Raw genomic sequence first — 15,471 nt, forward strand, 5'->3', positions numbered from 1 at the left:
CTGGGTAAATAAGAATCAGGGCCATTGACTCACTACACTACATGTCAAAATGGACTTTTAGTTGTCTGTGTTCTATATGTCTTCTGTGTATTTCGGATCACACACACAAAAAAAAGTTGCAGCATGCATCAATAAGGCTATGAGTGTATTTAATTACCATTATTGTGAAGGTTTTAACCAGAAGTTTCAATGTTATTCTGGCTCACTTGACGGTGACTTTTTTGAGGCTTCAGTCTGCACGCAAATTGTTCTCACAAACGGTGTGTATAAACGCAAAATCAAAGGTGAGAACGCAATGCCAGTTTGCCATTCTATGCAGAGACTGTTGTCGTCTAAACATGGCCATAAACTCTTCAGGTCCCTCCCCCATGGCATAACACTGACACTCGACACAGGGGCAGCTTCTTCCCAACTGCCATCTGCCTCTTCAATGAACCAAAAGCTCCCACAAATCAGTCATTTGTCCCCCCCCCCCCATCGAGGCGGCTCTGCAACAGGGGCTGGGGACCCCCCTTTATATGGACACTATATCCTACCCCCCCCCCCCCCCCATTATATGTCACTTTAAAATACTTTTTACTTTTTGCACTTTAATATGATTGTTTTCTGTATTGGTCCATCTTCTGCTGTTGATGTAATCTAATTACTCAGTATAGCAAATTAAATATCTATATAATATTAAAATGAATCTAGAATGTTGAGTTGCAACTCGACTCGACAGCTGTTCCTTGCGCCGCCTGCCAAGGGGACACACCGGAGCTACCTGCCGGCTGCCAGACCCAGTCTGTGTAGGAGGAGCCAGCCAGACCCAGTCTGTGTAGGAGGAGCCATGGCTACGCTTCGCTTCCATGGTTCGGCAGGAGAGGCCAAAACATTTCACTCCAACCAAAACTTAAAAGAATTGTAGATAAATAAATAAAAAATCTACATTTTGTTTGTCAGTTTTGGTCGGAGTGAAATGTAAGTTAAGTTGTTGTGAATTCAATTTGCATGTGATTCAAATGCAACTGAAGCAGTGTATAGCTAAAAACAGCCTACAGGCAAAAGGCCCGCCATAGAGAAGTGATGAGAGACTCCCAAACACTGCAGCTGTGTTTGCATGTAATTAGCAAACAGTATGTATGTTTGTATTAACATACAAATGAGCACACAAACAAGCAGGATCTCAATCTCGATATCTCTCTCTCTCTCTCTCTCTCTCTCTCTCTCTCTCTCTCTCTCTCTCTCTCTCTCTCTCTCTCTCTCTCTCTCTCCTCTCTCTCTCTCTCTCTCTCTCTCTCTCTCTCTCTCTCTCTCTCTCTCTCTCTCTCTCTCTCTCTCTCTCTCTCTGGCCTTGGACCTCCTTTGGGTGCTGCTGGTTGTTGTGAGCTTACACACAGGAGAGCCACACCAGCATTTAGCTTTGCAGTTGGAGCATGCAGTGATGAGATGAGTGGTTGAACTTTGAATGATGGTAAACATTTTGGATGTCAATATTGATGGTGCTCCTCCATAGCCATGAGTTTTGCCGTTCAAATGTCAAATAAGGCCCCGAAGTCATATCCCACTCGAATAACCTCAACCACTCGCCCCTAAGTGAAGGGGAGCAACACGGCTGATATCATAGCAAAGGGGTCAGACTCATGGCCGTAACTACCATTGAGGACACAGAGGTCATGACCTTTTTTTTGTTTTTGTGATTAAAGCTTTTTATTTGCTTTTTGATGTTTAAACATTTACAATAGAAGAAAAACAAAGAACAAAAAAAGGGGGGAGGGAAGACAGACAAAAAAACAAAAGGAAGAGTGAGGGGAAAAACCCAAGAGGTGCACATTCTTACATCATAATACTAATGTTACATTAATAATACAGAGATCAGGCATGTTTAGAGTGTGTGATTATTGCCATTAGGGATACACAATAATATCAGTGTCTCATCAGTCAACAGTCTTCAAAATGAAATATCAGCACCGATACTAGTGATTATCTCTGCTCATCATTTCCAAGTATTTCCAAGTAAGGACCCCAGATCTTCCTGAAAACGTTTAGGGTGATGTTAACTCTATGGATAAGCTGCTCAAAAGAGGCTATTCTAGCCAGTTCATCTCTCCACTCTTTAAATGCAATTTTCTCTTTTGATTTCCAGTGCCTTAGTACTATCCTGGTCCCGTTATGAGAGCCAACTTGACCCAATAGCACACTTGTGAGGATAGGCTGATCTCCATAGGCAGAATGCCCAATATACATAATGCTGGTTCTTCAGGTAATTCTGTTTTCAGTATGTTATTAATACAGTGAACAATAGCTATCCAAAAATCATGTACCATTTTACATTCATATAACATGTGAACCAGTGTGCCCTTTTCCCCGTTACATCTCCAACAGTTATTTTCTTCTCTAAGCCCCAGCCTAAAGATTTTTTGCTGGAGTCCAGTAGCTCCTGTTCAATATTTTAAAGGAGATCAAACGTGTCTGCATGTCTCCAGCTATAAAATACCATGACTGCACTATTTTCTTCCAGGTTTCTTCATGAATAGAAATTCCAAGGTATTTTTCCCCATGTGATCTGAACACCCTTATAGTTTGGAGATTGGTGTTTTCTAAACATGCTATAGAACCTGGATGCTCCCCCTCTGAGTCTCTCCAGCTTACTCACCATGACTCTTGAATATAGGTGACAGGGGCAATGTTTTTCTTTCTATCTGCTGTTGTAATACAACTTCTTATTTGGATGGACTTCCAGAGATCTCTCCTGGGTATGTTGTATTTAGAGACTAGCTGTTCAAAGGATAATAGCTGATTCCCATCAAACAAGTCTTCTATTAGCATTATTCCTGCTCTCACCCACTTTTCCCACATAATAGATTTCTTATTAATTAATTAATTATTATTAGGGACTTGTTATGCCATATTGATGAGCCCTTAGTATGGTAATAATTCATATTACAGGTCTGATGAGCTCTTCTCCAGCTGTCTCTGGAAAATGACAATACCGGGTTTCTATAAGGTATCTCCCCTCCTGTCTGAGTGAGGAAAGCTTACATCAAGAAGGGCTCCACCAGCTCTTTCTCTATCGCCACCCAAGCAGGGGCACAGGTCTCTCCTAGATTTGATTTAGATAACTGACTGAGTGAAAAGGCATCATGATACCAATCTATTCTTGGGCATCCTAGACCTTTTTTTAAAAGAAAAATAGCCCCTCATAAATAACAGCCCTCGTAAATAACATGATATATGACATAGTTGATCAGAAATGCAACAATTTGCTTCCTCTCTGTGTGCTATATAGAAGGAAGAAGCGTTGAAATTTTGCATTGGGGCTATTGAAGTGAATGGGGCAGGCATGGAAGTTCCACTATAAACCATCATACAGTATCTGTTTCACCTTTGATTGAAAAATACTTCATTGCTTCCACAGTTTACAAAATTTGAACACTTGTGATATGAGTGATGTCTTTTCCTTCGTTATAGGTTCCTTGTCTGTCGATCAAGGCTAATGCTGAAGTTTTGAAATAGTGACTATCCGCACACTGGAGCAGACACTGGAGCAGCTCCAAATATTTAATGATGACAATAACGTTTCAACCCACGCAGTGGGTCTTCATCAGGCAAATTACTAGAAAAGAAGACAGCAGAAAATATATATAGAAGATAAGACTAATGACAACGCATTGACATCAGCTGCTGTCAGTCGGCTATAGCACCTGTCATGTTCACGTTCTTTTGGGCTCTCTCTGTGCAGAGCAAATTCCCTGAGGGGCAATAAAGGTTTCATTCATTCATTCATTCATGTTTGTATACCCGCCCCCTAAAAATGTGTTTTTCAGCAGACACCTTTTCGGTCACAAGTAACCCATTTTTGGTTTTGTCAATGCTTCATAAGCAATGACTTTTTTCTTTTTTCTTTTTCTTTTTTCTTTTGTTGCTTTCTTTCAGCATACAATAACAACTGCATTGAATTGTATATGCTAAATTGACCGAAATAAACTAAACTAAACTACACTAAACTAAACTAAACAGTGAGCTCAGGAGAAATTGTCCACTTTTCAGCAGATGAATGTGAAAACCAACAAGAAAAACTGATTTTAGACTTGACCCCCATCCCCCTTTCTTTGACAGGGGAAAGAGGCTACCTGCATGTGAAAGAGGTGTGGGGACATCACAACACACAACATCATCTCAAAGGCTGCGTTACAAAAGGAAAGTTTGATGTAAATATCTGACTGAATAAATAGGCAGCCAAACTACAGATACCAGATCTGCAGATGAAGGCTATTATTTTGAAAATAAATAAATCTTTTTTAACCAATGTCATGAGTATCAATATAAATGGAGATGGAATGTGTTCTCCAAAGATGTGCCATGATTAGTTAAACAGTACTCAACCCAGATCCACCTATGTCCACACTCATTATATTACACCTACCATCATCAATGATGTCACATGTAACAGTATGCTGACTTTATTCTCAGAATCCTAACTTAAACTCAGAACAAAACAAAACAAATATTTGTGGCCCTAATCCTCTTCAGTACTTTTAAATTGTGCGTGGTGTATTTTTTATTTGATTTCAGGCCACCCCATTTGAATTCCAGGAGACCCCTGGGAACCACTGTTCTAGTTGGACTAAGTTACTCGGCTTACGTCTACTTGCATTCCTCCTCACTTGGCTCTCATAAACATCTCAGTCTGCTCAGTGATGATGCTGTCTTGACCTAGCCATGGGACTCCTTCACGTACAAGTTCCTCTGTCCAAACTGGACAAACCTAACCATGGTACTCCTTCACGTACAAGTTCCTCTGTCCAAACTGGACAAACCTAACCATGGTACTCCTTCACGTACAAGTTCCTCTGTCCAAACTGGACAAACCTAACCATGCGACTCCTTCACGTACAAGTTCCTCTGTCCAAACTGGACAAACCTAACCATGGTACTCCTTCACGTACAAGTTCCTCTGTCCAAACTGGACAAACCTAACCATGGTACTCCTTCACGTACAAGTTCCTCTGTCCAAACTGGACAAACCTAACCATGGGCAGAGATGGGCAGTATTTTAAATACATTTGTGTATTTTGTAATTTGTATTTGGCTGGACCGAGAAAAATAAGATGTAATTTGTATCAAGATACTTTCAGACTTTGTATTTTGTGTATTTTAAATACATAAAATACTTTTTTCTTTAATTTTATGTCATTTTATTCTCAAATTGACACATTCTTACCATTGACACAGGTTTAAACTGTGGAGAAAAATGTTTTGACATGTCACTTCTACTCTACCTCTGATTGGCTTACCCTCAGAACAAACTCAACCACAAATCAGAGGCAGAGTAGGGTGGGTCTTGAGTCAGACTTCACATCACTTCTACGTCTAGTATGAAGCATTGTATTGGTGGAAATTCCCCCAGAGATAAATTACTAATATAAATTGATGATTAGATATTGCATGCACTGGCCTATCTGCAAATGAAACGGTTTACTGCATATTCAAACCAGTGTATCATATTAGAAAGACACAACTAATTATCTTCTTAATTAAAATTGGAAAAGTGGGTGGCAGTGTGTGTGGCGACAGTGTGGGTCATGATTGTGATGTCATCAGTGATGTCACTCGATATTGTGATGTCATCAGTGATGTCACTCGAGCAACTGTTTGCCCAACTGTGATGTCACTCAGGCAGTTGTGATGTCATCAGTGATGTCACTCGAGCAACTCTGATGTAGTATGAGCCGATGGCGCACATTTGCACGATGGCACCAAGGTGGGTGGGCGGTGTGTGTCTGTCTGTCAGTCATGATTTTGGGAGCCCGTAGAGCCGGCCATAACTGCAGCCATGGCACATCATCTCCAGGGATACTGTTATGATGTCAGATATCTAGGGAATTGATGAATTGACTAATTGTTGCAGCTCTTTATCGGTTTTTATAAAATGTATTTTTATGTATTTTCAAAATACAAAATACGTATTTGTATCTCAAATACTTTTTCAGACCAGTATTTTGTATTTGTATTGTGATACATTTTTTGAGCAAGTATTTGTAATTTGTATCAAAATACTTTATGATGTATTTTCGCCCATCTCTGACCATGGGACTCCTTCACGTACAAGTTCCTCTGTCCAAACTGGACAAACCCACAAGTGGCGATTGCAGAAGCAGGAGTTGGGTGGTGTAACCATGCTGCGAGGGGAGATCATGCTGCGACGCTGCATAGGCCGGTGGCTCCACTGCAGTCACTGCAGTCACTATGGACTATAACAGCTGTATGACCACATGCAGTCACTGCAGTCACTATGGACTATAACAGCTGTATGACCACATGCAGTCACTGCAGTCACATATGGACTATAACAGCTGTATGACACTGCAGACACTATGGGTTATAACAGCTGTATGACACTGCAGACACTATGGGCTATAACAGCTGTATCACACTGCAGACACTATGGGCTATAACAGCTGTATCACACTGCAGTCACTATGGGTTATAACAGCTGTATGACACTGCAGACACTATGGGTTATAACAGCTGTATGACACTGCAGACACTATGGGCTATAACAGCTGTATGACACTGCAGACACTATGGGCTATAACAGCTGTATCACACTGCAGTCTCTATGGGTTATAACAGCTGTATGACACTGCAGTCACTATGGGCTATAACAGCTGTATCACACTGCAGACACTATGGGTTATAACAGCTGTATGACACTGCAGTCTCTATGGGTTATAACAGCTGTATGACACTGCAGACACTATGGGTTATAACAGCTGTATGACACTGCAGACACTATGGGCTATAACAGCTGTATCACACTGCAGTCACTATGGGCTATAACAGCTGTATCACACTGCAGACACTATGGGTTATAACAGCTGTATGACACTGCAGACACTATGGGTTATAACAGCTGTATGACACTGCAGTCACTATGGGCTATAACAGCTGTATCACACTGCAGACACTATGGGTTATAACAGCTGTATGACACTGCAGTCTCTATGGGCTATAACAGCTGTATCACACTGCAGACACTATGGGCTATAACAGCTGTATGACACTGCAGACACTATGGGTTATAACAGCTGTATGACACTGCAGTCACTATGGGCTATAACAGCTGTATCACACTGCAGTCACTATGGGTTATAACAGCTGTATGACACTGCAGACACTATGGGTTATAACAGCTGTATGACACTGCAGACACTATGGGTTATAACAGCTGTATGACACTGCAGACACTATGGGTTATAACAGCTGTATGACACTGCAGTCTCTATGGGCTATAACAGCTGTATGACACTGCAGTCTCTATGGGTTATAACAGCTGTATGACACTGCAGTCTCTATGGGTTATAACAGCTGTATGACACTGCAGTCTCTATGGGTTATAACAGCTGTATGACACTGCAGTCACTATTTCACTTTAATGGATAAAAGCCATGTCCAGCAATGACTCACTTTCCACTCATCAACTGGCTTCATTAGGTTATACATTAGGTTCTACATTAGGTTCTACACGTGGCTTTTGGCTCCTTTCCCAAGTCATTTAGACGAGGTACGGAGAGCTGCCAAAGCACAGTCATTACAGAGTCGACTTTGCACAGACATTCAACAAAACCAGACAGGGACAATTCCATTGTAGAAGAGGAGAGAACAATTGATCCACCCACCGTTATAGACCAGAATGCAATGCAACATAGACAGGTGTTTTCCTCTCTCGCTCTTACATACTATTGCTGTTGCCCCTGCTGGATACAACCGACATTCTCTGACTTGTATCTCTTACTTTCATCTTCCTTCTCTTTCAATCCCAGGCAGAAGACAATCCATTGTTCCACTAAACCGTGCAAATTGACCTCGCACCATTATTATGCAGGGTCTCATTTTATAGGCTATTATGAACAGATGTTTTCAAAATTGCAATCATCAAAATGAATGAGAAGTGAATGAACTGTTATACACCGCCCACAAAACCTACAGCAGGTGTGCCTCCTCGTTTAACCTGCTTCTGGGCGGGTGCTCTGCCACAAACCACAGACCAATTTGAGTCCATGAAAATCCTACAAGTGACGAGCTGAAACCAGTTCTAATTTTGGAGTGCAGGAAGCTTTAAGTTGTTATGTAGCAGCTACATAACAACAATATGTACCCATTTTAAGTTGTTATGTAGCAGCTACATAACAACAATATGTACCCGTTTTGGTCAAGTCAGTTCTATAACCCTTCATGAGAAACGCATGTCTCAAGTGACTTTACATTGTTTTGTATTTCACTCACTATATTGCATGTGGTGGGGTGGCTCTATTTGAAGCTTAGTAGTGACACCATAACAAAAAAAGAAAAGAAAAAATAAGGCACTCCAGTACCATCTAGTGGGCAAGAAGTGATAATGACTGTTGTTTGGAGGTTCATACTTTGCCTGTCAAATATTGAGGTGAGTCCCCGCTACATACTAAAGTCAATGTGAACGCGTAAATCAGATTATTGCCCTGAGCCGATTATTCTGTTACTTTTGGATTATTATATTATAGCAGTCTTAACTCATGTGACATCTTAGATCAGATGTAAACACACAGCAGTCTTAACTCATGTGACATCTTAGATCAGATGTAAACGCACAGCAGTCTTAACTCATGTGACATCTTAGATCAGATGTAAACGCACAGCAGTCTTAACTCATGTGACATCTTAGATCAGATGTAAACACACAGCAGTCTTAACTCATGTGACATCTTAGATCAGATGTAAACGCACAGCAGTCAACTCATGTGACATCTTAGATCAGATGTAAACGCACAGCAGTCTTAACTCATGTGACATCTTAGATCAGATGTAAACGCACAGCAGTCAACTCATGTGACATCTTAGATCAGATGTAAACGCACAGCAGTCTTAACTCATGTGACATCTTAGATCAGATGTAAACACACAGCAGTCAACTCATGTGACATCTTAGATCAGATGTAAACGCACAGCAGTCAACTCATGTGACATCTTAGATCAGATGTAAACGCACAGCAGTCAACTCATGTGACATCTTAGATCAGATGTAAACACACAGCAGTCTTAACTCATGTGACATCTTAGATCAGATGTAAACACACAGCAGTCTTAACTCATGTGACATCTTAGATCAGATTTGGTCGAACTGGAGAATGAGGTCAGTCTTAAAACGTTGATACAACAAACAAACCCTGGGTGTATTTTGAACACAAAGAATCTTCTAGCCTCTATCCTAAGGCGACCCACGACTTCCCCTAATCCTTCACTTGTCTTGAGTATAGCAGAAGTTACATTTGGTTTACACTACACTACACTATACAACTTTACACTACACTATACAACGTTACACTACACTACACAACTTTACACTACACAACTGTACACTATACAACTTTACACTACACTACACATCTTTACACTACACTACACTATACAACTGTACACTACACTATACGACTTTACACTACACTATACATCTGTACACTATACTATACAACTTTACACTATACAACTTTACACTACACTACTTTACATTACACTACGCAACTTTACGCTACACTATACAACTGTACACTATACTACACTATACAACTTTACACTACACTACACTATACAACTTTAAACTACACTACTTTACACTACACTATACAACTTTACACTACACTACACTATACAACTTTACACTACAATACACTATACAACTTTACACTACACTATACAACTTTACGAGTCTACACTACACTACACAACTTTACACTACAACATACTACACCATACAACTTTACACTACACTATACAACTTTACACTGTAACACTGACTATACTTGCTATTGTTGTGGCTTGTTTTTCTGTCCGTGTTCCACCAAGATGCTACTGATCTTACTGTAACAGTGGATTAGCTTCTACTGTAGTTTCTATAGCTATCTATACGCTTTATGTTTTTGCATAGATTTTGTTCTGATCTCATGTGCCATGGAAAAACTCATCTTTAGTGACCTTGCCTGGCAAATGAATCATTTTAGAAAAGAAAATCATATTTAAATCTGTGTGGATTCTCTTTAATGTGGATCAATGTCAAAGCCAACATGTCCAAAGACAAGACGAGACAAAACAAAAATGAATATAGCTGCAAGCAGTGGTTGTAGGGGTCCAATCACTGTTTCAATAGACAGACAAAATATTACAGATGGCAGAAAGGTAGACAGACAAGTCTCGTGAAGACTGGTTGAAGATGAAGTTGACACAGCTAATTTTGTGTTAGTGGTGAATTTTATCATTTAATTATGGGCATTTTGTTCATTGCACATTGTTCAAGTTATCCACAGTGACTATAAGAATGTGTGACTGCATGTCACTGGTCAAAGGCAGCAGGAACAAAGTGATGCAGCTACGACACACTGAGGCAGGTTGGAGGGGAGGTGTAACACTGACATGGTTGGAGGTTCCATTCCTTACGCTAGTGTATCCACTTGACAGAAGATTTAATAAAAATAGCCACAGAATGTGTAGTGTTATGTAGAAAAATGCATACTACAGCACCATCTGCTGGTTTTTGGGTGTCACTGATTCTTGGACTAGTTTTCAGAAAGTGTCTGTCTGCCGACCCTACTGTATTTACACCTGGTTTTTAAATGCAACCTTTATCCGGATAAGTTATCTGGATACAGGTCACACAAACCAGGTGTAGATGGGGTGTTTAGGAATGGTGCAAAATGTGAGCCAGACTACCTCCAGATGTGTTCAGGCACATCTGATCACATTCTGATCATGATACGTTTACACCTTGCATTAACATGTGCTTTTCCTTATCCAGATACAGATCACATTTTCTGTCTCAAGTTAGGCAATCAGAACAGAGGGTCTTAAGTGACAGAAAGGTATTCTTGGTCAGATGTTTTGTAGAAATTATTGGTTGAAATGTTATGATATCCATCCTAATGTTGCTCATCAAACGGGATTTCTAAGAAGACGTTCACAAAAATGTAATGGCAAGAACTGATACTTAGATCTTTGATTACAAAATAGTACCAACACATCTCACACACATATATACAGTATATATATATGTGTACCGGTATATATATATATATGTATATATATATATATATGTGTATATATATATATATATATATATATATATATGTGTATATAGTGTGTGTGTGTGTGTGTGTGTCAGTGTCAAAACCGTAAACTTTGTATCAGTGTCAGAAAATCACATATTTAGAATATAGCTCAATCTTGTAAACTGCCGGTGGTCTTCTTTATCTTCGAACAACAGAAATCTACACAATATTTGAACATAAACAGAATAAAACCCATAATTTTATACTGCTGCTTTATTACTTTAGTAATGCTCTCTTTACATTTACTATTCTGTATTCTATGCTGCTAACTCAATCCCCCTACAGACATGAATGAGTTAAATATGTAAGTAACTAAGTATTTATCTATCCAAGTATCTATCAGGGAGAATGAATGACAAGATTGTTGAAAATTCAAATTTGACAAAACGGTTTTCCTTCTCTAGAACAGACCCTGAAGGTAATTTACATTGAAGACTTTGCCACTTTTCACCCAACTTTGTATCATTGCAGTGTACACTGCAAAGTGTGTGTGTAGTATATACTACCATGTACACTGCAATGATACAAAGTGTGTGTGTGTAGTATATACTACCCACACTGCAATGACACAAAGTGTGTGTGTAGTATATACTGCAATGATACAAAGTGTGTGTGTAGTATATACTACCCACACTGCAATGACACAAAGTGTGTGTGTAGTATATACTACAATGATACAAAGTGTGTGTGTGTGTGTGTGTAGTATATACTACCCACACTGCAATGATACAAAGTGTGTGTGTAGTATATACTACAATGATACAAAGTGTGTGTAGTATATACTACCCACACTGCAATGACACAAAGTGTGTGTGTAGTATATACTACCCACACTGCAATGATACAAAGTGTGTGTGTAGTATATACTACCCACACTGCAATGATACAAAGTGTGTGTGTAGTATATACTACCCACACTGCAATGACACAAAGTGTGTGTGTAGTATATACTACCCACACTGCAATGATACAAAGTGTGTGTGTAGTATATACTACCCACACTGCAATGACACAAAGTGTGTGTGTAGTATATACCACACTGCAATGATACAAAGTGTGTGTAGTATATACTACCCACACTGCAATGACACAAAGTGTGTGTGTAGTATATACTACCCACACTGCAATGATACAAAGTGTGTGTGTAGTATATACCACACTGCAATGATACAAAGTGTGTGTAGTATATACTACCCACACTGCAATGATACAAAGTGTGTGTGTAGTATATACTACCCACACTGCAATGATACAAAGTGTGTGTGTAGTATATACCACACTGCAATGATACAAAGTGTGTGTAGTATATACTACCCACACTGCAATGATACAAAGTGTGTGTGTAGTATATACTACCCACACTGCAATGATACAAAGTGTGTGTAGTATAGAGTACCCACACTGCAATGATACAAAGTGTGTGTGTAAGGATACTACCCACACTGCAATTATACAAAGTGTGTGTGTAGTATATACTACCCACACTGCAATGATACAAAGTGTGTGTATAGTATATACTTCACTGCAATGATACAAAGTGTGTGTAGTATATACTACACATACTGCAAAGATACAAAGTGTGTGTGTAGTATATACTACCCACACTGCAATGATACAAAGTGTGTGTGTAGTATATACCACACTGCAATGATACAAAGTGTGTGTAGTATATAGTACCCACACTGCAATGATACAAAGTGTGTGTAGTATATAGTACCCACACTGCAATGATACAAAGTGTGTGTAGTATATAGTACCCACACTGCAATGATACAAAGTGTGTGTAGTATATAGTACCCACACTGCAATGATACAAAGTGTGTGTAGTATATAGTACCCACACTGCAATGATACAAAGTGTGTGTAGTATATAGTACCCACACTGCAATGATACAAAGTGTGTGTAGTATATACTACCCACACTGCAATGATACAAAGTGTGTGTAGTATATAGTACCCACACTGCAATGATACAAAGTGTGTGTGTAGTATATACTACCCACACTGCAATGATACAGTGTGTGTAGTATATACTACCCACATTGCAATGATACAGTGTGTGTAGTATATAGTACCCACACTGCAATGATACAAAGTGTGTGTGTAGTATAGTACCCACACTGCAATGATACAAAGTGTGTGTGTAGTATATACTACCCACACTGCAATGATACAGTGTGTGTAGTATATACTACCCACATTGCAATGATACAGTGTGTGTAGTGTATACTACCCACACTTCAATGATACAAAGTGTGTGTAGTATATACTACACACACTGCAGTGATAAAAAGCATGTGGGTACTATACTACCCACACTGCAATGGTACAAAGCGTGTGGGTACTATATACTACCCACACTGCAATGATACAAAGCGTGTGGGTACTATATACTACCCACACTGCAATGATACAAAGCGTGTGTGGACTACAGTATATACTACACACACGCTTTGTATCATTGCAGTGTGGGTAGTATATAGTACACACACGCTTTGTATCATTGCAGTGTGGGTAGTATATACCTCTGCATGTTTAATAATCAGGTAACTCTAGAAATCCGCTAATAAACAGTTTATTAGTGTACATGTACATCTCATTGTTTATTTGAATGGACTAGGAGCAGCTTGCATATCAAATCCATTCAAATGCACACAGTACATGTATGTTACATCATCATGTCCTAACCCTAACTAAAACCCTAACTAAAAGCTGGTTGAAAGTACTCCTTTAAAGGAACATGCCAACAGCATCTGGCTACAGTGAAGATTTCAGTTAAAAACAGGGTGTAAATTACGTCATTTCAAGTCACCTTGGCATCTCAGGGCTTGTGGAGACTTGGATTATGCCAGGTGAGCAGTATGGAAGAATTTTTTATTTTATTTCGTTTTGTGTGTGTGTGTGCTTGTGCTTGTATTAAATGGATACGCCACTTTTTCGGGAGTTTAGCTCATTTGCCATATCTCCCCCACATAACCAAGGTACACCATGTCTTTACCATCACTGTCCGAGCTGCAGTCGTGAAGTTAGTAAGTATCGCCATAGAATAAATGTCAATGGTACATCCGTTCAAAATAACCAAAAACACATATCTAATAGCGCCAAAATACATACATGGGTTGTTCCATTGCAACATCGGCACACAGCAAATCCGCCATTTTGGCCTGAAGGAGACACCTCTGATTGGCTGTCATTGTTCTGTGCTGTTGTCCCATTGGCCATTGAGGCTTTTTTTCAGGCCAAAATGGCAGCACCGCTGTTGTCCAACACAACTCAACTCTTGCCTTCAATGCTCTCTGCAAGCAGGAGACAAGCTGGAGAGTTAACAGTGAAGGGTTAACCAGATCCAGATGTATGGAATCATGTCTTTCACAAGGAATGCTACATAACAGGGAATACATACATACATACATACATACATACATACTGTACATACTATACATACATACATACATACAGTACATACATACATACTGTACGTATGTACATACATACATACATATTATACATACTATACATACTGTACATACATACATACTGTACATACTATACATACATACTGTACATACATACTATGCATACATACTGTACATACATACAGTACATACATACATACTGTACATACTATACATACATACTGTACATACATACTATACATACATACTGTACATACATACAGTACATACATACATACATACTGTACGTACATACATGCATACATACATACATACAGTACAAATCTCTTTGTCATATCTTTTTTCGGATATGAGTTTGTCTTTTCAGTCCACCCGAGTTCTCTGTCCAGTTGTCCTGTAATGTCTACAGATGGATCTTTCCAGAGACAATGTCTTCATACAGAGCTGGGGTGAGGGGGGTGTAGCCCTTCTGAGACAGATCCAGGAAGTACAGAGGATCCTGCACCAATTCTGGGTTAAAGCCCTCCTGAACCAACTTCCCCTTCTGCTGTTTAAAGGTCTCTGTCACGTCCAGAGATGTCTGGGAGAAAAAGGGAGGGAGAGAAAATCTAAAGTATCTCTACACTGTCCATTTCAATGACCAGTGTTGGGCAGTAATGCGTTACTGCAATAATATTACTTTCCCCAGTCATGAGTAGTGTAACAAATTACTAATAACATTTCGTAATATTTGTTTACCCTCCAAAAAATAATTTGTTAGGCCGTGTGTCCATGTAGCGTCTATTCCTAAGCTCCGGTGTCTTTTTTCAGTTTGCTCCATTAAATTGTATGTACGTTATGCAGGCCTTGTCTACCTGGACGTCATTGAAAACAACATTTGTGATTCGGTCTATAGTCCAGTCTGCTTTGATATGCAAATTTGAGTTGGATCAGATCCG

General features: G+C 39.5%; 1 protein-coding gene across 1 annotated transcript in view; it reads right to left on the minus strand.

Annotated features, from left to right (window-relative positions):
• Positions 1–14,882: 14,882 nt before the first annotated feature.
• Positions 14,883–15,471, minus strand: part of LOC310780415 (long-chain fatty acid transport protein 6) — a 41,342-nt gene continuing 40,753 nt past the window's right edge. The window contains exon 10 of the mRNA XM_083640986.1: positions 14,883–15,113. Within this exon, the coding sequence (XP_083497112.1) occupies positions 14,937–15,113 (177 nt within the window). The 3' untranslated portion in view covers positions 14,883–14,936. The remainder of the gene's footprint in view (positions 15,114–15,471) is intronic.

This window comes from Poromitra crassiceps, assembly GCF_964638095.1.
Source record: "Poromitra crassiceps genome assembly, chromosome: 8".
Taxonomy (NCBI): domain Eukaryota; kingdom Metazoa; phylum Chordata; class Actinopteri; order Beryciformes; family Melamphaidae; genus Poromitra; species Poromitra crassiceps.